The 27157-nt window shown below is 40.0% G+C and overlaps 1 protein-coding gene across 2 annotated transcripts in view; it reads right to left on the reverse strand.

Moving 5' to 3' along the window:
- LOC144685850 (pro-neuregulin-2, membrane-bound isoform-like) overlaps window positions 1-26556 on the reverse strand; it is a 764146-nt gene extending 737590 nt beyond the window's left edge. For both annotated transcript variants that reach the window (XM_078550803.1, XM_078550802.1), the window contains exon 1: window positions 25999-26556. In XM_078550803.1, coding sequence (XP_078406929.1) covers window positions 25999-26404 — 406 coding nt within the window. In that variant the 5' untranslated portion in view covers window positions 26405-26556. The remainder of the gene's footprint in view (window positions 1-25998) is intronic.
- Window positions 26557-27157: the final 601 nt, after the last annotated feature.

Consider the following 27157-nt stretch of genomic DNA (forward strand, 5'->3'; position numbering starts at 1 on the left):
TGCAGATCGTAAGGAACCACAAAATCATGAGAGTGGGCCACCTTGCACTAAACAAACTAAACAGCAGTGTGTCTGAAGAATTCTATATTCTTTAATTTTACTATTTTTTTTTTTACTGACGAGAAAAAACATTTTCAACAATGAGAGTACTGTTTTTCTTTGGAAGGCGGACACATTAGAGTAGATTTAACTTTCGGAGCACGACGGCTACCCACCTGCTCCTGTGGCAGAAAGTCCGAGCCTTCTAAATCCCTTTGGGAAATATATTAAATCTGGGGCCTCTTCAACATTGTGGTGGCATTGTCATTCAGGTCAGTCCTGAGGGCAAGTGAAGTGGAACAAGGTGAACCTGCACTGGCAGAGGCCCAGAGCATTTTTGTATGACTGGGGGAGCAAAAATATAACTTGAAAAAGATTTGGGTGCTGTTTCTGGAGCTAGCAGCAACTATCTGCCTCAGTTTCCCTTAAAAGTTGCAATCGGGGTCCTAGCTCTAATAAGGGACATCAAATATGCATAATTACCACCAGAAACACACAGTCACTCGAGCTGCCCATTGGAAGAAGGCATATTTAAAATTGAAGATGGCGAAAATGTCAGCATTAATGGGGTGGGACTTTGATGTAGCCTCTTTAACACTGGTTTTGGTTGATTAAAATGGACCCCAGTTAAGAACTGGAACAGGGAGCCTTGAGCCAGCTTACCACTTTAAAAGATTCAAATCATTTATGAGCTCAATACATCGATATAATATAGCCCTTCCTGCTTTTTTGTTTGGAGCAGAAAAGATGGGAATGTTTGTGCTCTGGATTGGGGAAGTGGCAGCAATTCTGGAAAATAAGAATGAATGCAAATAGTGGCATTGTAATGGACTGCATTCACCCAGGAGGTGAATGAGGCCGCTGAAAATGTATCACTTGCTGCCAGGAGCCACTCAGTAAAATTAAGATTTCCTCTAGTGCAAAACTATAGTATCAAAAGATATAATTCACAATCACCAAGCTTTTTCCATCACATTAGGCAACAATTTGTTTTTCTTGATTACCTTAAAGGACGACTGGGAACTCTGTTCCTGAACATTCTTTGAATCGCAACTTTTGACAAACCAAAGCCCGAGACAAAGTCCAAATTACTATTGGTTAAGGTATTTCACCAAAGCTTTGCTCAAGAGCATCTAATTTCTTCTCAAATGATTCTTTATGTGCTGCAGCTGATGGTTTATCCCATCTTTTCTCCAGCAACTCCTTAACTTCCCAGAACTCTTCTCGTATCTGTTCTCTGTATCAGTGGTCTCCTCATTCATCATTCAAACATACAAACTGCTTTGCTGATGATTCCCACTGCGTTCATCAACTTCCTTAAGAGTACATATCCAAAGAACACACAATTTTCTTCTTCTAGTGGGGCAGTTGTACAATCGCAGTCTTTTAACTGTTCCATGTCCTTTGATAAGTCAATCAAAGTTAATTTCCTCTGGGATACATGCTTTAAGTTCAATTGCAAATTCAAGTGTCTATTTTCAGGTGGCATTTGGGCGCTGAAGGTCCAATATGTGCTTAGCTCATGCTGTAAGTATGCGGCAGCACATTTTGGTTAAGACACCCTGTAATTATGCAGGTTATCTACCTGAAATAGGCACTGGGGCTAATGCCTATGCAAAACATCCCTTCTTCTCTATCGAACCCCTCCATAATTTGAAAAATCTCTCTCAGATTACCTCTCAGCCTTCTCTTTTCTAGAGAAAAGAGATTCATCCTGTTCAGTCTTTCATGATAATTATACCCTCTTAGCCCAAGTATCCTAGTAATCCCACATATCCTATTCATAAATCATTGCTTCCCACTACATGAGAATTATAGAATTTATTGTTCCTTTAGTCTTTCCTTCCTCCTTCAATCTATAGGTTTATAAAATCCAAGTTTGGAAACACATTCACAACCTTTTTATTTGTTGCATATATTTTCATATAATGATTAGCTTTGGTGATTTCCTCTACCACAAATTTTCACCTTTCATCAAAAGTTTTCCAATGAAAACATTAAGATGAAATGCACATCTCAAAAAATAAATTCTAATGTTTAAAGGATGCAGATACACAAACTTACTTGTCATGTTTAATTTAAAGTGTAGCCCACCCTGAAGTCATTCCAGCACAAACTTGGTATTTTGAATATATATTTTAAGATTTAAACTACAATTAAAGCAGTGTTTCATATATAAATAATTACTGAGGCAATGTACCACTGCAGCATGTAGGTGAAATGAATGAGGCTTTGATTACTTTTTAATGTAGTAAAACTCAGCATTTTACAGCCAGCCCATAATATGATAATTTATTGCACATGCTGAATTAAGTTAACATCAATGCTGCCAATTTTTTTAAATCCACATTACTTCTGATTTTCTGAGGCATTTCAAAGCCCTCAATGAAACCTGACAGATTTGATTGAGTTCAATTGATCTTTAACCTGAGTTGGCAGCTGGTAGACCTTGCCAAAAACTCTCACTCTTGTTATTGCAGTAGATAATCAGAACTGATTTATCCTCCATTAAGCAGAACACTGACATGTGTTTACCACACTGATGGACCCAATCATCCACATTTTGGAGAGGTGCAGATTTGATCCCTTGCACCACTGAACTGTTCAGTGTGATACAGAACATAAGCAAGTTGTATGTCCATAGTGGGGGTGAAAAATTATTTCTGGTCTGCTGCTGCATGGGTTCTAACATCCTTCTTACACAAGATGATAAGAACATGAAAAACAGGAGCAAGAATAGGCCATTTGGCCCTTAGGTCTGCTCCACCATTCAATGGTTGGTCTGATCGTTGCCTCAGCTCCACTGCCTGCCCCACATGACCCTTGACTTCATGGTAGATCAAAACTCTATCCAACTCAGCCTTGAACAGATGGAATGATCCAGCCTCCACTGCTCTCTTGGGTGGACAATTCCAAAGATTAATCACTCTTTGAGAGTAGAAATTCTTCCTCATCTCCATCTTAAATTGGAGACCCTTTATTGTGAAACTGTGACCCCTATATCTGGACCCCCCCCACCCCCCACGAGGGGAAACATCCTCTCAGTATCTACCCTGTCAAACATCCTGAGAATCTTATATGTTTCAACAATATCATCTCTCATTCTTCTAAACTCCAATGGGTATATACCCAACCTTCTTAACCTTTCCTCATAAGACAACCCCTTCATCCCAGGAATCAACCTAATCAACCTTCGCTGAACTACCTCCAGTGGAAGCATGTCCCTCCTTGAATAAGGAGAGCAAAATTTTACACAGCACTCTAGGTGTGGACTCATCACTGACTTGTACAAAAGTTCCCAACTTTTATATTCCATCCCCCTTGCAATAAAGGCCAACATTCCATTTGCCTTCCTATTATTCACTGTACCTGCATGTTAACTTTTTGTGATTTATGTATGAGAACAACCAGGTCCCTCTGTCTGGCAGCATTTTGCAGTCTCTTTCCATTTACATAACATTCTGCTTTTCTATTCTTCCCACCAAAGTGGATAACTTCACGTTTTCGCACATTGTACTCCATTTGCCAACTTTTTACCCACACACTTAACATATCCCAGCTGCAGACTAAGATTCACGAAAATAGTTCTAGGGATGAGGAACTTCAGTTATGAAGATAGATTGGAGAAGTTGGGCCTGTTTTCCATGAAGAAGAAAAGGCTGAGAGGTGATTTGACAGAGGTAACCAAAATCATGAGGGGTCTGGACACAGTAAATAGAGAGAAACTGTTCCCACTTGTGAAAGGATCAAGAACAAGAGGGTACAGACTTAAAGTAATTGTCAAAAGAAGCAAAAGCGACATGAGGAAAAACTTTTTCATTCAGAGAATGCTTAAGGTCTGGAATGCACTGCCTGAGATTGTGGTGGAGGCAGGGTTATTCAAGCATTCAAAAGGGAATTAGACAGTTATCTGAAAGGAAGAATGTACAGGGTTATGGGGAGAAGGGGGGAATGGTACTAGGTAAATTGTTAATTCAGAGAGGTGGTGCAGAACACGATGGGCCGAATGGTCTCCTTCTGCATTGTAATAATTCTTTGATTCTGTGATTCATTATGTCCTCCTCAAAACATGCTTGTCAGCCTATTTTTGTACTGTCTGCAAAGTTGGCTGCAACACACTGTATCCCTTCAGCCAAGTCATTAATATAGATTGTAAATAGTTGAGACCCCAGCACTAATCCCTGTGGAACACCACTAGTTACAATTTGCCAATCTGAAAATGACTAATTCATCCTGACTCCTTGATTCCTGTTAGTTATTCAATCCTCTAGCCATACTTATATATTACCCCCAACACCATGATTTCTTGTGTAGTAACTTTGTATGTGGCACCTTATCAGATTTCTTTTGGAAATCCAAATACACTACATCTACAGGTTCCACTGTATTCACCCTGCTAGTTACATCCTCAAAGAACTCTTAATAAATTTGTCAAACACGATATTCCTTTCATAAAACCATTTGACTCTGCCTGATTGTATAATGATTTTCCTGCTACTGCTTCCTTAATAAAAGATTCCAGCATTTTCCCAATGACAAATATTAGGCTAATTGGCCTATAGTTTCTTGCTTCCTGTCTCCCTGAATAGGGGAGTTATATTTGCAGTTTTCCAATCCCTTGGGACCTTTCCAGAATCTAGGGAATTTGGAAGAGTACAACTATTGCATCCACTATTTCTGGAACCACTTCTTTTAAGACCCCAAGATGCAGGCCATCAGATCCAAGGTACATGTCAACCTTTAGTCCCATTCATTATCCTAGAACACTTTTGCTAGTGATAGTGATTATTTTAAGTTTCTCACTCTCTTTTACCCCTTGATTTTCTAATATTGTTGCGATGCTTTTAGTGTCTTTGACCATGCAGAAAGAAACAAAATAATTGTTCAAATTCTCTGCCATGTTGTTGTTTCCCACTATTAATTCCACAGTCTCATCCTCTATGGGACCAATGCTTACTTTAGCTACTCTCTTCCTTTTTGTACTTGCAGAAGCTCTCACTGTCCTTCTTTATATTCCTTGCTAGTTTACTCTCATATTCTAATGTCTCCCTCTTTTCTTTAGCCATCCTTTGCTGGTTTTTTAACATTTTCCCAATCTTCTGGCCTACCACTAATCTTTGCAATTTGATTCCATTCTTAACTTCCTTAGTTAGCCATGGATGGTCCACATCCTTCCTGCAGAGTCTTTCTTTTTCAATGGTTTATATCTTTGTTGACCCTTCCAAAATATCTCCTTAAATGTCTGCTAGTGATTATCTACTGCCTTACCTTTTAACCTAGTTTCCCAGTTTACTTTATCCAAACTGTCTTCATAGCATTATAACTATCTTTTTTAAGTTTAAGCCACTAATTTTGGAGCCAAATTTCTCAACCTTAAACTGGATGTGAAATTCTATCATGTTATGATCACTCTTGCCAAGACAATCTTTCACTATGAAATTATTAATTAATCCTATCTCATTACATATTACTAGGTCTAGAATAGCCTCTTCCTCATTGGTTCCACAACATACTGTTCTAAGAAACTGTCTCACTATGAACTCATCCTCAAGATACCTTTGCCAATTTGATTTGTTCAAACTATATGGGCAGAATTTTGCCCTTGGTTGGCGGGCGGGCCCCACCATCTCGGCGGCGGGCAGGCAGCTGAACTCCGCCGCCGAAACGGGGCCCACTGCCATTTTGAGTGAGCGGGCCAATTAAGGCCCGCCCAGCGGCCTTCCTGTGTGGGGGGGGAGGGATGCCCCATCTGTCAAAGTGTGCTTTCTCACACGCATGCGGGCGAAAGAGTACACTGCTCCCTGATACCAAGTGCTGTCTCAGGGAGATTACTGACAGATAAAAAAACTCCAAAAATAGAAAAATATTAAAATTATTCACATCCCCCTCAGGTGACAATGTCACACGAGATGGGACATGTTAATAAGAAACACATAAGCTTTATGAAACTTTTCAAAAACGGACATGAAACCTCATCCCGCCAGTGGATGAAGTTTCATCTATAACCAGGAGTCCGTTGGGGCTCCTGGCCTGCCCACCAGCCTTAAGGTTGGACGAGCAGGGGTTTTAACAATCTTAATTAGTCTATCAATGGCCTTAATTGGCCATTGACAGGTCGGCGGGCGGACAGCTGATTTCTCTGTCCGCCCGCCTTCCTGAAAATTTAAAGGGACTGGGATGACGTCGGGGGTTCCTCCCAACGTCATCCACGTCATTTTCCTGTCGGCAAATGGGCCCCGCCCCCAAATCGCCAACGGGAAAATCCTGACCTATGGGGCTGAATTTTACGCCTTGCAGGCGGGCGGGAGTGTGCCCGACCCAATCAGGTGTAAAATAGTGCAAGATATTTCAGTTGGCGGGCGCACTCAAAAGTCAGAAGCGTGCCTGCCGACAATTAAGAGGGCAATTAAGCCCATTAACAATGCAATTGACCTCGATTTCTCGTTGCCAGTCTAGCCTTACAGTTGGCAGATGGGCAAATTGGCCAGGCGGCCTTTGCATTTTTTATCAAACCTCATCCGTGGGCGGGATGATATTTCCATGATGAAATAAAATATAAATAAATTTCTGTGGACAGCTAAATTTTCAGGTGATTGATTATGATGCATTGATACTTTTCTTCAGCTTTTGAAACCTTTATTTTTGTTTTTTCAGGTCTTCAGCTACCTAAGGCAGCTCTCTGTCTTCAGGGAGCTTTCTGTCAGTGCTGACCTGTGTCCAGGTTGATGTCACCGCCTGCCCTCTTCCTGTCCCCACCCTGCAGCGCTGAGCATTTCAGCCGTTAATTGGCCAGCCAGCATGAAATCGCGGTCGGGGGCTGATCGTGGTCGGCGGTCCATTTCCCGGCTGATCCCTGGCCTGCCGATTGCACCCGGCCGCCAAGATGAAAAATTCAGGCCACGAGGCCTGAATAAGTCCCCATTATTTCTCGATTTATAGTTTGACAGTGTAGCTACACTGGAGGTCTATAAACTACTCCCACCAGTGACTTCTTTCCCTTGCTATTTCTTATCTCCACACAGAACTGATTCTCCATCTTAATGTTATAAGCCAATATCATTTCTCACTACTTTTTTGATTTCATCCTTCATTAACAGAGCTACCCCATGTTTTTTTCCTTTCTTTCTATCCTTTCAGACTGAATATGCAAATACCCTTGAATATTCAGCTCCCAGCCTTGGTTATCTCGGTAATCACATATCTGTAATGTCTATTATATCAATTTATTTCTATTTGTGCCGTCAATTCACATACATTGTTACAAATACTGTGTGCATTCAGATAAAGAGCCATTCGTTCTGCCTTTTTACCACTTTTCCCTACTCTGACACTTATTGCTAGTGCCCTCTTATGTTTGTACACCCTGTACCTTTCAGTCACACTTTATCTTTATCTAAGTCGCTACCCTGCATTATTGCCTTGTTCATTCTCTTTAACTTCCTCGATTTCCCCTCATTTGAACCCTCCCTGTGCCAATTATTTAAAGCACTCTCTACAATTCTAGATATTCAATTTACAAGGACACTGGTCCCAGCAAGTGAAACCAATCCAAAAAGCTCCCTCTTTCCTCAGTGCCAGTACCCTATGAATTGAAATACATTTCTCCCACACTAATCTTTGAGCCACACATTCAACTCTGATCTTTTTTGACTCTATGCCAATTTGCTTGTGGCTCAGGTAGTAATCCAGAGATTATTACCTTTGTGGCTCTTCTTTTTAATTTGGCCCCTAGCTGCTCATACTCCCTTAGCAAAGCCTCTTTCTTAGTACTACCTAATGCCATTGGTACCTATGTGGACCACGATAACTGGATGTTTCTCCTCCCGATCCAAGTTCCTCTCTAGCACCGAAAGCATGTTCTTAACCCTGGCACCGTGCAGACAATACCGCCTTCAGGACTCATGCACTTGGCTGAGAACAGTATTTATCCTCCTAACTATAATGTTCCCTACTGTCTCCATATTCCTTCTTATTTCCCCTCCAATGCTACCTTCTGGATCCCCATACCTGCCTCACTAATAGTCACACCTTCCTGGCCCTGACCACAGACCAAATCTGAAGTACTTAACCTAAGTTCCAGGACTGCCTCCGGAACAAAGTGTCCAAGTATTGTTCCTCCCTGTTGCATCGCACTGTCCAAAGCTCGGACTCCAGCTCATCAACCCTGAGCCAAAGTTCCTCGAGCTGAAGACATTACTGTAGATATGGTTGCTGTGGACCACACTGGTGTCCACCACTCCTACATGCTGCAGTTGCAACACATCAACTGCCCTGCTAACTCTGTTGTATTTCGTTTAACCTAATTAAGGTTTCAAGTTTTGGAATATCGCTCATTGATTATTTGCCATTAAATTGTTCAACTAGTTAAGCGAGAAATTTAATACAGTACTTATATCTCCCCAGTCCTAGTTTAAACTATTGCCCTAGTTTAGAGAAAATAAGCATAAAACTCACCAATCAATCACCTACCTGATCAACTAATTAATGCCTCCAGACCTCAGCTCTCAGAGTCTCTCGCTCCCTCTCTCGGACTGCTCCCTGTCTTGTAAAAGATCAGAATAGCACCTCTTCCCTTATTGCACCGAATTCCTGCGTTAAGTACTTTGTGGATGCTGTACTTCGTCGAGCTGTCCTTTACACTACTTACTCGAGCAATCTTGCAACAGCACTGACAATGGAGTGGAATGAGTAGCTTCTGGGTGATATACAGTCCATGGATGATATTGGAGGAGTTCAGTATATTTACAAAGTTAACAATAACATGTGGCAAATAATGAACAGAGTCCATAAAAGGTTTAAAAATTATGTTTCATTTTTTAAAAATACGTAATCAGCCAAAGTTGATTTGGATTTTGTACTTTTTTGTCTGCAGTTAATTTTAGAGAATATGTTTACTGAATCTCAGCTCTGCATTTTTATCACTGTCGTGTTGTTCTTTTAAACACAGCACTTTAGATTTATTTTCTGTGATCTCTATTGGCAAGATTAAGATGTCCAAAACGAATTCACTTTCCATGCAAAAGAATTCTTAAACAGTTAAACGAAAGTGCCAATTTTTGGTTGATAGATCATCTTAACTCTGCTTAATGAAATTATAAAGTCAAGCAAGTGTAAAACATGTGCCTAAGTTTATGCACATGACAAAATATTTCTCCAAGGATCAAAAGCAATTTTTGTCTTATTGTCCCTTTTCAATTATAGCAGCATGCCATTCAATGTTATTTTATCTAATGATACTTAAAAAAGCAAATGTACAGATATATAAAGGTTTATAGAGATACTATAAATATGTTGATTGATTCAAGAATAATGTGATAGTATTGTCCAAAGAATTATATACTTTAATGAAACCGTGAGAGTTATTGTTTGCTTCCATCTTCTTCCATAACCTTTGGGAAACATATTAGCATCCAAAACCAGATAATTGTAGTCAGTAGGCTGCATTATACTCTGTTATCAATATTTTACTAATACTTTAACCCTACATAATTATTTTAGTGAATACAGCAAATAACTACAGACTATGATATTAGGCTACAGATTACTCCATTATAACATTACTCTGTATAAAATTATATTTCCATTTGCTAGCTCTTGGACGGAAGATGTATCTATGTAGCTCTTCAAGTTTCATCTTTGTTTATGGGTTACTTAAAACATCATAGGCAGGAATATCCTCCTATTGGCATGTTAGCAGTGGGGTAGGACTCACACCATGAACAACATGCACTGCTAAGCAACTCAGGTTTCACAGAATGGCTGTCATTAGTTATATAGAGTGTGTTTATAGTGGGAAAACTGCTGCATTTTGGCTTACCATCGCTAGGAGGGAGAGAAATTCAATGCCACTGCAGCATTTAAAACACTGCAGCTAATTAAATGGGTATATTTTTTTGGTAAGGGGCAGTATAACAGGAACTGAGGACAAGAGGTGTCAACGACAGGAAAGCTTCCCAGATTTGCTGAGTCCTTTTGGCTGAAGGAAGCTCCAGAAAGAAGTCCTTCTGGGTGTTGAAAGCCAGAAAACCCACAAGTAGGTGGTCCAGACTTACGAAGGGAGGCGGTAGAGCCAGTCAGTACAACCTCCACCATAAGCTGTAACCCAGTGTCGGATGAGGTTTAATAACTTGACATGATTGGCCAAGGCAAGTTAGGGTGCTGCTTTCTATGCGCATCATGGCCTATCATTACCTAGTTAAAAGGAAAATTGACTGCCTCATAGAAAACCGCTAGAAATAATGCAGCATTTTTAATTCTAAATCACTGTGAGAACTCACCCTGCCACAATGGACTTCACTAGTCTTGAAGAGATATTTAAATAGGACATGTATCTGAAAGTTTTATAACAATGGTATGCATGCAGACATATGGGCGATACTGGTAAGTGTTTGTGCCAGTCACATTCCTTTAACTGTACATTTTTTCATTGTAAAGGAAAAGGTAAACTCTGCCAAAGAACTTCTACAGGAGCAACTTCAATCTGAGAAATATTAAATCATGGGGAGGAAGCTTTGCAGCTCCTAGGAAGGCTAAAAGAGGCTGTAAGATAAAGAGAAATAGAAAGCAAAGTGCCAAGATTAGGTGAATAAAGGAAGGGCAAGGGCGATTGCAGGTTGTTTCAGCCTTCTAAGCCTAAAGCTCTAGAAGTCATTTCCTAAACCTCCCCCACCACCGCACCCCCTCCCCCCACTTTAAGACATTTCTTAAAACCCAGTTCTTTAACCAAGCTTTAAATCATCCATGCTAGTGTCTCATTATTTGGCTCAGTGGCAATTTTCTGTCCAATTACACTTCTGTAAAGTGCCTTGGGACAGTTTCCAATGTTAAGGACTCTGTATAATTGCAAGTTATTGTTGTTGTGGTGAGTCAGGAGGGTTTGCATAGGATGGAACACTCAGCAGTGAGAGTGTGGACGTGGGAATGCAAGAGTGAGTATTCCTCTTCCTCAAAAATGTACAGCAATCCTCACTGAATAACCCAGCAAGCCAGATCCCAATCAAAAGAATAATTACTCCAGAGTTTAGATCTAATGTGCAGATTCTATGCACGTGGTTGAGATTATGGAGAAAAACGAGTTCACTACACAATAAATAAGAATTGTGTCCCAACTGGAAAATCAACAATTCCAGATTACTGCCGAAAACATAACCTGAGAACACAGCCTCTATCCATGTTCTGGTTTGAGCAATATTTCTGAGGTGGATATACTGCATTAGCAGCAACACCAGAGGAATCTTCCAGCCACCGATCTCTCAACCTTGCACCACCCAGTACATATTTCAAAGAAGCACCAGAATAAGGGCTAGGGCAAGTAAGGTAGCTCGAAATGGTAAAGAGGGGATCATTCTACCATGGAGTGTGAATAAATGACCAGTGGGTGACGTATAAAAATTAGCTGCAGTTAAGGGTTTAGGAAATCAATAACACCTTTTGTTGCATTTTATTGTGGAAAGTAAAAACTTTAGGACAACAAAGACATCAATCAGAGTTCATTTCTGTGCATACCTGCAATTTACTGGATGCAAGAGCATAACTTCTGCATAACAGAAGCAAGATGCAGAAAACCTCCGGGAAAAGGCGTCTGGCTCTGCACGTAAAGTTCTATAACCTGCAATGCTACCGACCAGGTGCTGGAAGGTGGGAGTAAAATGGGCAGCTAGTAGTATTATTTTTGGTTTTCTACCAGCGCAGACAAAATGGGCTGAATAGCCTTTTTCTGTGCTGTAACTTTTCTATGGTTCTATTCACATCTTTGTAAGGTGGTTGAGGATAGGGAAAGGGAAAAACAGAGACTCTGGAAATTATATTCCACCACTCTACCTTTAGTGAGAACACTGAGCTATAAATTGCTTTCTCCTTTCTGATTAAAGCTTGTTACCTATCTTACTACACTGTTTTCCATCCTGTACAACCTCCTCATGATATGAGGATGGAAGATTATACACTTATCTTCCGTATCAGGAAGTAGTATTGGTAAACTTGTTCAAGGAAAGATGTAAATGCACTGGAAGCCATTCAGAGAAGGTTTACGAGACTAATACCTGGACTGGGCAGATTGTCTTATGAGGAAAGACTAGGCTTGTACCTGTTGGAGTTTAGAAGAGTAAGAGGTGACTTGGTTAAAACATATAAGATCCTGAGGGGTCTTGACAGGGTGGATGTGGAGAGGATGTTTCCTCTTGTGGAAAAATCTAGAACTAGGGGTCACTGTCTAAAAATAAGGGGGTCGCCATTTAATACAGAGATGAGGTGAATTTTTTTCACTCAAAGGGTCGTGAGTCTTTGGAACTCTCCTCCTGAAAAAGTGGTGAAAGCAGAGTCTTTGAATATTTTTAAAGCAGAGGTGGATAGATTCTTGGTAAGCAACGGGTTGATAGGTTATCGGGGCAGTTGAGATGCAGATTTCAGGTTAATGTTAGATCAGCCCCGATCTTATTAAATGGCAGAGCAGGCTTGAGGGGCTGAATGGCCTACTCCTGCTCCTTGTTCATATGTTCTACACAGTAACATGATGCAGCACACAGCAAGTTACAATAATTCTGGACACTCTTACTGGGCTGTTATTGTAGGATCTCACCAGGCATCTAATGTGACACTTCTTAATATCAAAGGTCTGGTCCATAGTTCCCACTATACTTGTAGTTTTTCCCTTGAGATTGCTCTCCACAACTGCTTTATCACCAATGATCCTGATAATCAGTTCTGTTAAATCGGGGCTGGAATGTTGAATTATTGCAGGTATAATTGCAGCTTAAATGGTAACTAGTTGGATGTTTAGTGAATAAAAACATTATTGATTAATAAAATTGAAGAGTTTGTTAGATTGGGCAATCAAAGCCACATTTGTCCTGTCAATTGTTCCTTGCACCCGAGGACCTCTGTCATTACATAGAATTGGCTTATTCCATCCCCATCTCTGTTTGGAATGTTCCTTTGGAAATAATAAACTAATAAACTGCAAGTTTCACCTGAATATAAAATCATTAATTTTCTTTATACAATGGTGCACTACTACCTGACTGAAAAAGATAAAGATCTGCCTGGAGGTGGCAAAACATTTCAAGCCAGTGGTCACTTACACTGCTACAATATTGTTCTCTGGATGCAAATGGGCTGCAAGTCTTCACTCAACAGCTGGCAGAAAATCCTCGAGGGAGGGGGCCTTATGAGGTATTTATGGACAAAGGAATGTATGCAAGACCTGCTGGGTCTGTAAACCTTCTGGAGCAGTTATCAAATGTTTGCTGAAATCAAACATCTTCTCTGATCTTACTCTTGTAGCCTTCAATCCATCCTCTTGCACATTCTCAAATTACACAAGTACACAGGTATCCCAATTGGAAAAAATCAATATTCCCAGAAACTGCCTTAAACCCAACCTAAGAACAATGCCTGAACAATGTAAGAGCTGTTTTGAGCGGCAATTCTATGGTTGGGGAGGGGGTGGCATAGTGGTATGTCACTGGACTGGTAATCCAGATAACCCTGGTAATGCTCCAGGGACCTGGACTCAAATCCCAACATGGCAGATGGTGGAATTTGAATTCAATAAAATTCTGGAATTAAGAGTCTAATGATGACCGTGAAACCATTGTTGATAGGTAAAAACCCATCTGGTGCACTAATGCCCTGCAAAGTCCTCCTTGTGCCAAAATTAGGAGAGCTCTTGCACAGGCTAGTCAAGCAACAGCCTGACATAGTCATACTTATGGAATCATACCTCACAGATAATGAATCAGGCACCAACATCCATCCCTGAGTATGTCCTGTCCCACTGGCAGGACAGACCCAGCAGAGGTGGCAGCACAGTGGTATACAGTCGGGAGTGAGTTACCCTGGGAGTCCTCAACAGCGACTTAGGCCACCATAAAACCTCCTGCTGATTGCCATGCAATGCTCCCCCCCAGCCCTGTCAGCTGATCCTCCATGTTGAACATCACTTGGAAGAAGCACTGAGAGTGGCAAGGGCTCAGAATGTACTCTGGGTGGGGGGACTTCAAATTCCATCAACAAGAGTAACTCAGTAGCACCACCACAGACCGAGCTGGCTGAATCATGAAGGATATAGCTGCTAGATTGGGTCTGCAGCAGGTGGTGAGGGAACCAACAAGGTGGAAAATTGAACCAACCAGCCTGCCATGACAGAATCGGAGGAGTGACCACTGCACAGTCCTTGTGGAGATGAAGTCCTGTCTTCAGCTTGAGGATACCTTCCATCATGTTGTGTGGCACTCCACTGTGCTAAATGGGATAGATTTCAAACAGGTCTAGCAACTCAAGGCTGGGCCTCCATGAGGCGCTGTGGGGCAGCAGAATCGTACTCAATCACAATCCACATTGTAACCTCATGGCCTGGCATACCCCCTACTATACCATTACCACCATGACAGGGGATCAACCCTGCTTTGATGAAGAGTGCAGAAGGGCATGCTAGGAGCAGCACCAGGCATACCTAAACATGAGGTGTCAATCTGGTGAAGCTAAAACACAAGACTACTTGCATGCCAAACAGCATAAGCAGCAAGTGATAGACAAAGCTAAGCAACTCCAAAGCCATTGGATCAGATCGAAGCTCTGCAGTCCTGCCACATCCAGTCGTGAATGGCGGTGGTCAATTAAACAACTCACTGGAGGAGGAGGCTCCACAAATATCCCCATCCTCAATGCTGGAGAGCCCAGCACATCAGCGCAAAAGATAAGGCTGAAGCACTCGCAACAATCTTTAGCCAGAAGTGTCGAGTGGATGATCCATCTCGCCCTCCTCCGGAGGTTCTCAGCATAACAGATGCCTGTCTTCAGCCAATTCAATTTACTCCACGTGATATCAAGAAATGGCTGAAGGCACTAGATACTGCAAAGAATATGGGCCTTGACAATGTTCTGTCAATAGTACTGAAGACTTGTGCTCCAGAACCTGCCAAACCCCTCACCAAGCTGTCCCAGTACAGCTACAACACTGGCATCTACCCAGCAATGTGGAAAATTGCCCAGGTATGCCCTGTACACAAAAAGCAGGACAAATCGAACACAGCAGATTACCGCCCCATCAGTCTACTCTCCATCATCAGTAAAGTGATGGAAGAGGTCATCAACAATGCTATCAAGCGGCACTTACTTAGCAATAACCTGCTCACTGATGCTCAGATTGTGTTCTGCCAGGATCACTCAGCTCCTGGCCTCGTTATAGTCTTGGTTAAAACATGAGCAAAAGAGCTGAACTCCAGAGGTGAGGTGAGAGTGACTGCCCTTGACATCAAGGCAGCATTTGACCAAGTGTGTCATCAAGGAGCCCTAGCAAAACTGGAATCAGGGGGGAAACTCTCCACTGGTTGGAGTCAAACCTAACACAAAGGAAGATTGTTGTGGTTGTTGAAGGTCAGTCATCTCAGTTCCAGGACATCACTGCAGGAGTCCCTTGGGGTAGTGCCCCAGGCCCAACCATCTTCAGCTGCTTCATCAATGACATTCCTTCCACCATAAGGTCATAAGTGAGGGTGTTTGCTAATGATTGCACAATGTTCAGTGCCATTTGCAACTCCTCAGATACTGAAGCAGTCCATGTCTAAGTGCAACAAGACCTGGACAATATCCAGGCTTGGGCTGACAAGTGACAAGTAACATTCGTGCCACACAAGTGCCAGGGAATGATTATCTCCAACAAGAAAGAATCTAACCATCATCCCTTGACATTCAATGACATTACCATTGTTGAATTCCCCCACTATCAACATCCTGGAGGGTTACCATTGACCAGAAACTGAACTGGACTAGCCATAAAAATACTGTGACTACAAGAGTAGGTCAGAGGCTAGGAATCCTGCAGTGAGTAACTCATCTTCTGACTCCCCAAAGACTGTCCACCATCAACATGGCACAAGTCAGGAGTGTGATGGAATACTCTCCGCTTGCCTGGATGAGTGCAGCTCCAACAACATTCAAGAAGCTTGACACCATCCAAGAGAAAGCAGCCTGCTTGATTGGCACCTCATGCTCAGACACATGAAGTAAAGGTCCAAAAAGATAGGAGATAAAAACTTTAGTATGGGAGCATGAAGCAAAGGTTTGCAGTGCTGAATGTTAAGTACTTCAGTTTTCTGGCATATTTGTACATTGTCACTGTTAGATAACAGCAAACTGCATGCAGGATTTGTTGCGTGCAAAATTTTAAGATGTTGCTATCTCCGTGGTCATCAAACAATTCAAGTGCATTAACATGAAAATCATTAGACAACCTCTACCACATCAGGGCTAGTGATCCATGGTATATTCTTTACTTTTCTTATTTTAATACAATGAATGTGTTCATATTGACATTACTGTGCCATGAAAATTACCATGTCAACTATGCCTCATTGATAGGAAGTTTGTTCCTCTCACTATAGTTCCTCAGTAAATAGTTGTTTTACAAAATCAATCAAGTCACTGACCACTGACGGAATTGCAATATTCAACACTTAGAGGTGCCTAATGGCTGTACTCATTACTTTCTAGGGATTATGGTTACCTTTTGCCACATAACAGCAACATTAGAGAAATATCTTCTGTTTAGTCGGGACTCACGGAATTTATTCATTAAAATTCTATTAACTACTGCAAATTTGGTTTGTCTTGTACAGGTAACTATTACCTCCAGTTAAAATAGGCAATGCAATAAAATATTGTCTATAGTTCTCCATAACTCAGAATGATTGCAATGCTCGGAGAAGAATGCAATATTGTCATGTCAGAGATAGCATCAGAAAGCTGAGCAAGGGATTGATCCATTATAGTAAAAGCACAAAAAAGTATTTTTGTTGCTGGTCATTTAAGACCACATTAGTTGTTGCTTCATAGATTTGTATGTATATTACTACAATTGAATCTCTGACTGAAGCATCTTCTTGTACTAGGATTTGTAACTTTGTCCTCTGGCCCAGATTTCAGTTTTTTCAGCCTGATATTCAGTCATTGTAATCTGTTCATATCCACAGTTTTCAATTAATATTACAATTATCCAGTCCGAGGCTTTTCCACACATACTCAAAGAAACAAATAGAGTTGTCATTCAAACTGTTGGATCATCCATATGACTTCTACAGGGTACAAATGTGGGCAAGTAATGGCTAGGTTTTCTCTATTACTTTAAGCTTGATATAGTACATGACTCTGGGGATGTAGTCAGCTCTAGCTTTCATTTGTCTTTCAAAAGAAAGCTGAACATTTCATTTTAGGTTACCTACTTTCACGACTTCATGTGTTGCACAGTGGGTACAGAAAAATCAACTAGAAGCCATTCATCACAGATTCAATAAAAGGTATCCAAACATCAAAAAATGCTATTTTCTAATATTACATTCACAAATTTACCTCCTGTTTCTAAACGGTACTGTTATTTTGCTATTTGAATAGCTAAATATTTATTCTTCTTTGAGGTATTTCATAGCCTTAAAAATATGTAGACAATATCAAGTCAGTATCCTTAAAACATTATCAATCACATACATAGGGCTGGATTTTCGCTACGGAGGCAGGTAACTCGAGTAGGCAAAGTTCCCAAATCGTCAGATCCACCTCGGTAAATAGTGCCCTGATATGCACAATTTTTGCTCTGAGGTGGGGGATGGCGGGTGCAGGATAGAGTTACTCTATCCTGACCCCGGAAGGAGTTCGTAGGTGGCCTTGTTGGTGGATGAATGCCAAGGCAGGCTGGTTAGAACACCCGTCTTAGTTCTCTATGGCTTCGTCTAAATTGTTTTCAAAGCTGTTAGGCCCTCTAGCCATCACCCCTCATACCCCATACCAATTCATGTCCCCCACCCATCCCCATATTCCCTCATAGCCTCTTGCCAAATCAATGCCAACTTATGATACCCACCTACCCCCATGCCCTCTCATAGTCCCCATGCCAATTCAATGCTAACTCATGCCACCCACCCCCCGCCCCTTCAAGCCCCCATGCTACCAGTAACCACCATGGGCAGACCTCAGGAGCTACGTGGAGATGAAAAGTAAACTTCTAACAATCTAATGCAGTTCTCATTCATACATACCTGATAGTGAAAAAACTCCAATTCATGAAATGCATTCAAAGCTTTTAAATCTCAAGTGGTTAATCTCTTATAAAAACAAACTTCTATTAAGACCCCAAATCAAAGACAGCTAATCCTTTAATAGCCCATTTAAACTGCCAATCAAATTGTGAACTCAAAACCCCCTGCAGAGATAATTGTAGCTTTTGAAACTCAACCAAGCATTCAAAATGACGTCATAATAATAGGGCTTGGGGAAATGTCAACAAAGAACTCTATTGAAACTGCATGATCAGATGCAATTGTTTTTTCTAAACTGCAGCAGATGGCCTGTCAATGAAAGCAGTCCACCAGATGTTTTAAAAAAAACCCTCAGTGACAGCTTCAACCTTTTTTTTTAAGTTTAAAGAGCATGGTATTGAAAAATTTCAGATCATGACAGTTATACAGACTTATCCACGCTACAAGAGCGATTACTTCTACTCCATCAAATCGTGACTCCCAGATGTCGGGTGAAGCATTGCAACAGCCAAAGTGGGGTCTGTCTGACCTCAACACTAAGTTCAAATGGCCCTGGTGAAGTCAGTTTTCCCTCCCTTGCAAATCATAAACCACCCCTTTCAACTTACCAGTAAAAATTGGATCAGTCGGAAATGGGGGAATGATCTCCGCATCCGGGTCCTGCCTACCATTTCTAAAAGTCCGTGAAGTCTTCATGAGCCCACAGAAATCCATCCCACAGTCTCCTCCTTGGCTCGTATAGCACATGGTTTTTAAATCAGCATTCATGCGGTTAATGTTTTGCCCCCTTCTTTAGCAAATATATTTACCATGTCTTTATTAGGAAGGTCTTAAGAAAGTGTGTATGAAATAGCCATTACAATACTGTTTTATTTTATTACCTGAATGAAAAGCTTAACTTTTCTTCCTTTGACAATGTACTGTTAACCGTATTGGCATGAAATTAGTTTTCACTGCCCAAAGGCAGTGTCAAGTGTAGCAATTTCAAATAGAATTGCATTGATGTTTATTTGTTCAGTCAAACTCAAACTAGTAAAAGCATTCCAAGGAAAGCAATGAAAAATGAAATTGTATTATGTTGTTTTGCAGTTCATGCAAGTATTTACATATATTAATAAGTAAGCATCTAAATATGCACATAGAAAACACAAAAGATGAAGAATTCAAGAACAAATCATTTTCACTTATCTTGAAAGCAGATTTTCTAACCTCTATAGGTTACCTACAGTAATTTTGCAAGCTTTTTTCTAACAAATGAACATGTTCACTTGTGTCACCACATTCTAGTGCAGCTCACCTTTGTTTTCTACAGAAGGGTGCCTTGCGCAGCACATGTATGCGGGCATGCACTGTGCATGACTTTCCAGTCATTAACTTAACTGGTCAGAAAACCAAGCAGAGCACACACTTGAATTTCCCAAGTATGCTTTGGCAAGCAATGTTCCCAGTCAAGGCATAAAGTCAGAAAATTATCCATATATATTTAATGCTGTTTGATACATTTTAATTAAGCCTGAAAACTGGAGACTAGCTGATAGATATGAAAGAACAACCTTTCTCTGGTTTGCTCTGTATAAAATCAGCAAAAAATTGACAATACATGGAGTTCTATCAACTTGTGATTCCTCTTTGCACACTTACGGATACTCATGACAAACCTAAACTCTCAGAGATTTTCTTTCCAATCACAATAACCAAGATACTGAACTAACATTGGAAATCAAACACCTATTTATAAATGAAGCCACTTCAGCACCACACTTTTCAGAACATATTCCCTGAAAAGATAAAAAAATCAGTAAAGCTTCTAACATTTTCTTGGAACTAGAAACAATTTTTCTGTAACAAAATTTAGCATAAAGTGAACAAAACTGGCAATATTAGGTCAATGTTACCAATATTAATAATTTCTTCACTTAATCAAATTTGGATCAAAATCCAAACTTTCCAGACTGGAGCTAGTAACTGGTGATCCAAGCTATTTTATTAACCATCCACAACTGCTGAATATTAATAGACCAAATCAAAAAATTCTCACAAAAAAACTTGACCTTTAAATCCGTATATGGCCAATATCAGCAGCCAATCAAAAAATCACTTTTTTGACATTTAAGCTTCATTTTTGATCTGTTTTGCGAAAGGTTGCAGTTTAACATAAAGATCAATCAAAATGGTGTATATAAGGTCTGGTGTTTCTCACCTATCGGTCCACAATTTTGTCCCATTCACGTAAACATAATGCACATATTGAAAGAAGTTGGGGCAGATAGAGCAGAGGCAGAATTATACACATACAAGAGTAAATAATTCATTATGGAAGGGGATAAAGCCAGGAGATCGGCAGACAGCTAATGTGATTCCCACATTTAGGCCGGAATTTTACAGCCCCATTGTGGCGGGGACGAGGCCATAAAATGAGACTAGCCATTCTAAAGTCCATTGACTTCGGCGGGAATGTAAAATCCCGTCGCTAAATAATTCTGTACTTAAAAAGAGAGATCGAACAAATCCATAGAACTTTGGAACAGTGAGCTTAACGTCAGTAATGGGAAAGATAATGGCATCTTTATTCAAAGATGTAATAGGAAAACATCTAGAAAATTAAAATATAATGAAGTGTAGTCAGCATGGATTTCTAAAGTAAAAGTCATACTTGATCAGCATTATTCAATTTTTTGAAGAAGTAATAGAGTAGACAAGGGTAAAGTAGTAGATCTAATGTATATGAATTTTCAAAATGTTTTTGATAATTGATTCATGACTAAGATCAGAGTATGTAATGTGAAGGGACAAGTTGTAGATTGAATAGAAAACTATCAAGAAAACATAAAAGAGAGAATTAAGAGCAGTTACTCAGATTGGCAAAAGGTGGAAAGTGGTATTCCACAAGGATCGGTGCTGGTACAATTGTTGTTTGTCAATGACATAAACTATTTAGACTTGGGAATCAGAATTACAATTTCCGAATTTGTGAATGACACCAAACTGAGAGGGTATTGTTAACACTGAGGAAGTCAGCAACAAAATGAAATAAGACAATAATAAACTTGCAAAATAGATGTGTAATTTGCAAATGAATGTCAATATAGATAAGCAGGAAATGGTGCATTTTAGTATGAAGAATAAGGAGGTGACATCCTCCATGGAAAATGAGAATCCAAGTAGGTTAGAGCAGCAGAGGGATCTGGGGGTACAGATAAAAAAAAATCACTAAAATAATGGTACAGGTTAACAGGGCCATAAATAGTAAAGCATTGGGGTTCCTTTCTGGAGAGACAGAGTTGAAAAGCAGAGAGGTTTATGTTAAACTTGTGTAGAACCTACCTTGGTATGGACAGTTCTGGTCTCCATATTATAAAATGGAAATAGAAACGGAGATGATATCATTCCGAGAGATTACATCTCTCATGGAAGATTGAGTAAGTTGAGACTTTTTAAAATTCTTTTATGGGATCTGGGTATCACTGTCAAGGGCAGCATTTGTTGCCCAACCCTAATTTCCCTTCAACTGGATGGCTTGCTAGGCTATTTCAGAGAGCAGTTGAGTCAACCGCATTGTGTGGGTCTGGAGTTACATGTGGTCCAGACCAGTAAGGACAGCAGACTTCCTTCCCTAAAGAACATTAGTGAACCAGATGGGGTTTCTAACAATCGATGATAGTTTCATGGTCACCATTACCAAGACGAGATTTCAATTCCAGATTTATTAATTGAATTTATATTTCATCACCTGCTATGGTGAGATTTGAACCCACATTCCCAGAGCATTAGCCTGGACCTCTGGATTACTCATCCAGTGACTATGAGAAAAGAGAAGGCTGATGGGTGATCTGATAAGGTTTAATATTATGAAAGGGTTTGATAAGGTAGGCATAGAGAAGATGTGTCTACTTGTGAGAAACACCATAAACCACAAACATATAATAAACACTAATAAATCAAATATGGAATTCAGAAGAAATTTCTTTACCAAGTGCTTAGAATGTGGAACTTGCTGCTACAAAGAAAAATGAGACAAATAACTGATGTATTTAAGGAGTTGTTACATAAACACATGAGGGAAGAAGAAATAGAACGTTATGTTGATAGGGTTAGATGAAATAAGGTGGAAGGAGGCTTGTGTGGAGCATAACCACTGACATGGACTAGTTGGGCTGATTGGCCTGCTTCTGGGCTGTAAAATCTGTGTAACATCAGGAACTGACAAGCACAGTAGAAGAAAACCACAGTAAGGATTTTAAGCCAGCTTCCCACTGTTCTAACCTGGAAATAACATTTTGGCCTGCAAGCAACTTTCAACGAGAGAGAATTCACAAATGAAATAAGATAGCAGAAATTATAATGATCCATCAATAAAAAGATTGGACAACTATAAAACTTGATGGATTGAGTTGTAATTTTGAATGGAATGTAATCTGCTCATTTATTCAATAGACCAAGAGTATCCTAACAGTAAAATTAACATGGCTAAATAATCAGTATAAACACAATTTAAGATCTTATTTGAACTTTACTAAAACTAAAAATGTCAGTCAATAGCTAAAGTAATTGGTAAACATATTCAAAGCTACCTGAAATGGAGATCTCTTGTTATAGTGCTAATGTCAGCATTGATGCCCATTGAAACACAGCCAAAATATTGTTCATTTCAATATTTTTTTCAGTTCACATTTTTGCTGAAAGGAGGAAGACTCCAAAAGTGACCCCAACAAAGCTTGCTGTGGACACGAGGGAGTGTGGAAGGGTGGGAACACATTTTTACACCTATCAATTTCATCACATCTTTATGTGGAAAAAGATTTGCAGACCTAGAAGCTAAACCTTGGCAGTTAGCATCCTTGACAAGATGCTTTTGAGAAAACAGTTGAGCCAAAAGGAAAAAAATCGCAAACATATGTTTAGCATTACCACAAGTCTGTCACCTTGAAGTAAATTTTAAAAGTGTTGTCCACAATTATAACATGGCTAATAAGGAATGTGACAGATGAAGAAAATTGCCCACAACTTTACAAGAATCAACTGAATGAATTATTCATACAGGACCCAACAACAGCATATCTTGATAGCAGTGGCACAACCTTGAGAGCAGAAAGTACAAGAGCACTTCATGGCATTTTATATGATTATGTGTTAGTGCCTTTTTCAGATGCTCCAAATACTTACCAATAAAGTGCTATCCTAACAATTGGCATTTGAAGAACATAATGTTTACACTTAGCCGAGGACACTGACTGACAACAGGACAACTCTGCCCAATGTGTAAAGGTGCATTTGTACTGTGATACTTGTTTTTTCAAAATGTTTGTGCAGAATATATACTTCTGAATAGTTAAAGAATCATCAGCATATTATTTAGAAACAATTCTTGCAGCAGCATAAAAAATAAGCTTGGAGCAGTTACAAACTGACTGTGAGGGGGTTGAATTTACACATTCAGTTGAAGGCACAGCGCCTGATATTAATTTAGCTAGCTCACATCATCAAGATCAAAAACTCCTCCAAGGTGTTACCCTCAATGAGGTGTATAGTATTTACTATCCATACCAAATATTTACAAAATTAAAGGTTTTGAGGAGTGGTTGAATATTGTTCCCCAGTTCCAATCATATTACTCAAGGTTTTTGAGGCGTTTTGTGCTTATGTAACATTTCCAATGCAACACATAAATTTAAGGGGAAAAGCACGGAAATAATCACTAAAGATCTTAAACACTGATATGGTTTGTACAACTGTTTGACATTAGAAGGAGATAATGATTATGAGAGGACCTCTCTGAAGATTCCTCTTCCACTGCCATTTGACAAACCAAAAAGACAATTGTGAAAAGGTTTTGTTAAAACAGATTTTTTTTAATCTAGAGGTATATTGCTAAATAGAAAGTATCAGAACTGTTTGATTTGTACACTGCATTCAGTCAACACATATATTTGTGAATATGACATCCCAAATTATCTATTTAATATTTCAGGATTATTTGTCTGAACTTGGCCAGCTTGGGTTAGTTATCACAATATATGTTTATCTGTTTTACTCTTTAAAAAGCGATTAATGATTATCTGAGTGCTGAGGGAAGATTTCAGTGGATTTCCTTTAAATCATGCTGAACCTGGCATGGCCTTTTAAGCTGTAAAAATGCGCACGAGCATGTGGAAGTTAGTCTTTGAGATGTATTATAACATATTACTACTAACACCCAGAAATTTGACAACTAACACTGGGAAATATGACTACATCAACCAGCTATTGTTAAATCTTGCACACAAACATGTGAACTTTAGTGCAGTAAAGACCACATTTCGATTACACAATATCCATCATGCATAAATGTACTAACACATGGTTAATGACAGTATATTCTTCACATTCACTGGTTGAGCATGACCAGAATTCATATGGCTAACTGTCACCCAACATGAAGTCAGTATCATCCAAGTAAGGAGAACATATCCTTCTAGGTTTTCTTTTGATACAATCAAGAAAATGTCCCACATAAGCTATTACAAATAAAAAAACAGGCTGCATGGTGAACATGCATTCAATAGTTAAATGATAAACTTGTTTGTTGTATTAGAAAGATTACCTAGATACAGATGATCACAGAAACCTGGAGGTCCTATGATTAAAGCTGGGAAACTATATTCTTCCAGTTCTCATAACCCTGATATATTTCCAGCCAATTATAACCCAAAAATGGGTCACCTGGACAAGGAGATAGGTTTTAAAGGAAATTAATGTGGTGTGTGACAAAATACAGCATCAGAGCTCCCTCTAAGGCATTAATTCCATTCATTGAGTGCCATGGGTACACAGTATGATGATAACGTTAAAACGCGAGCAATGAAATGCAGCTGATTGGCTTGCAAAGCCAACCTTAGATTGACCTAAATGGTTGGCTCGAAGTATCTCTGCTCCATTTTGTTACTTTAGATGACAAAATTACTGTACCTAAAAAGTAATACAAAGAACGTTTTGAAAAACGTTAAAATAGCGAGCATAAACACCAGGAACAATGCAAGCTAAAATAAACCTTGCTTCTAAAGAACGATCATAAATGTACACGTGAAAGAGGGGAAGGCTGCTAAAAATACCAAAAAGCCCCTCCAATAAATTCAAAATGATCAATTGTTTTAAAGAGCTGCCCGAATACAACCTGTCTCTTACCATGTAAGAGACTGCAACGAAACATCCCTTTATTATCTCGAATTACACCACACTAAACTAAATCCATAAAGCAGAATTGCACCAATATTTTTCCCGCCCTTGTCCAATAGTTGATGACTGTTTTCCCCCCTCCAATTGCTAATTTGCTCTGGACATTGGTGTGCTACATTACGAAATGCTCACGGTCTATTTAGCGCGCTTGAGCCACCCACCTGCATAATGATAAACAACGGATACAAACACCAGATGCAGTCTTATAAAGCTAACTCATAAACCTCGTAGTCTGCAGCTTGCATAGCGTTCTTACAAAAAGCTATCAAAAACCGTACGTCATTCGTTCCAAAACTTAGCAAATCGAAAAGTAGCCTTTCTTTAAAATACTAAAACAGACATTAGACTCGGCTATTTTTTCCACACTTTTCAAAGCGTTGATTCACATCAAAGTCTTTGTTACGAATATCAGATCTTAAGGGAATGAAAGGAGCCAAAATACACAAAGGAAATTATGGTAAAGTTTTCACATAGTCATTAAATTGACATAATACCAACACGCAGGAATGATGGACCAAAGCGCCCACAAACACGAAGCTCCTTAATATTACAGCCCTGCGAACCATCTCACCCTGTTATCAATGAAGGTAACCATTTCATCAGTGCTGGAGGTTAAGACAACCTGCAATCACTTTACGTGCAATCAAGACTGTCATAATGCCCAAAAAAAAACAATGTTCAATACGTATTAGCAAAATATGAGAGAGAAAAAACTTACCGCAGTCCTCACACAAGATCCTCCCAACATCTTTTTTTAGATTCTTTCCGCCTGTGTCTAGTGGAGCAAATGATGTCTTGAATACTAACGGCTCATCTGTTGGGTCCATGAAAAAGATATATTTCTGGTTCTTCTTTACTTTGATGCATGGTGCTTCTGATCCAAAATCCCCGATCGTGATGAGCTGATCTCTCTCCAGTCCCCCGCTACTCACTGGCCACACGTCCAACACTTTGACATTAACACTGTAGGGCTCGGTGGCATTATTTGGGACTGACTGCACCTTGCCTTCGATCACCACCGCTGAACGATAGGCTTGGTCCTGCAAAGAATTTAAACTGGGGGAATAGCAGGCAAACGACACCCCGACGACGAGCATGGCAAAATGGACAGCACCAAGCCTCATCGTTGAAATACACGCCCGCGCTCGGCTGCAGTGAGGTGTAGCGGTGCTGAGTTGGGAGGCAGAGTTGTGACAAAGTGGACTGCAAATCGCCTCGAGTTGCACGGCTGAGCAAGAGATCTTGCGTAAGTGTCCATGGCATTTGGGTGTTTGCATGGGGAAACACCGCTCGGAACCGGAAACGGCGTAATACTGTTACTGCTGCCTAAACCTGTCACCGCAACCACTGGCAAATATCAACAAACCCCACTTTTATTATTAATTTAACACAATGCACTTACCGTCATTCGTTAAGAGCAGCGGTTCCATCGCAATACTGTGGGTGTCATTTAGCAGGCGCAGTCTTCCGCATGCCAGAGATCAGAAACACCTAGCACATCGCCTTATGATTTCCAGCTCTATTAACGAAGTTCAAACGATGTTGAAAATGCTGTCGCTATAGTAACTAAACTGAAAAACTAGTTTCCGAGGACTGAAGCTTGCAAATCCCACAAATCTATATCTCAGATCAGTGGCAGTCAATCGCTTCGATGTGCATCACATTCGGTTTTGCAGTCGAAAGCTCGCTCTGCAGCTCATAGACACATCTCGTTTCCTATAGAAGGTAACCAGATCAAAGGGTTTGCATAGAAACAGTTAACTGATCATTTTTTTTTGGAAGGCAGAGACATGAAAAGATGTTTAATAAATTATGAGCAAGGGTCCCACCAAGGACCAGTGCCTCTGCACATTAAATGGTTATGTATCTTCACGTAT

Source organism: Cetorhinus maximus, chromosome 10, assembly GCF_964194155.1.
Source record: "Cetorhinus maximus chromosome 10, sCetMax3.hap1.1, whole genome shotgun sequence".
NCBI lineage: Eukaryota > Metazoa > Chordata > Chondrichthyes > Lamniformes > Cetorhinidae > Cetorhinus > Cetorhinus maximus.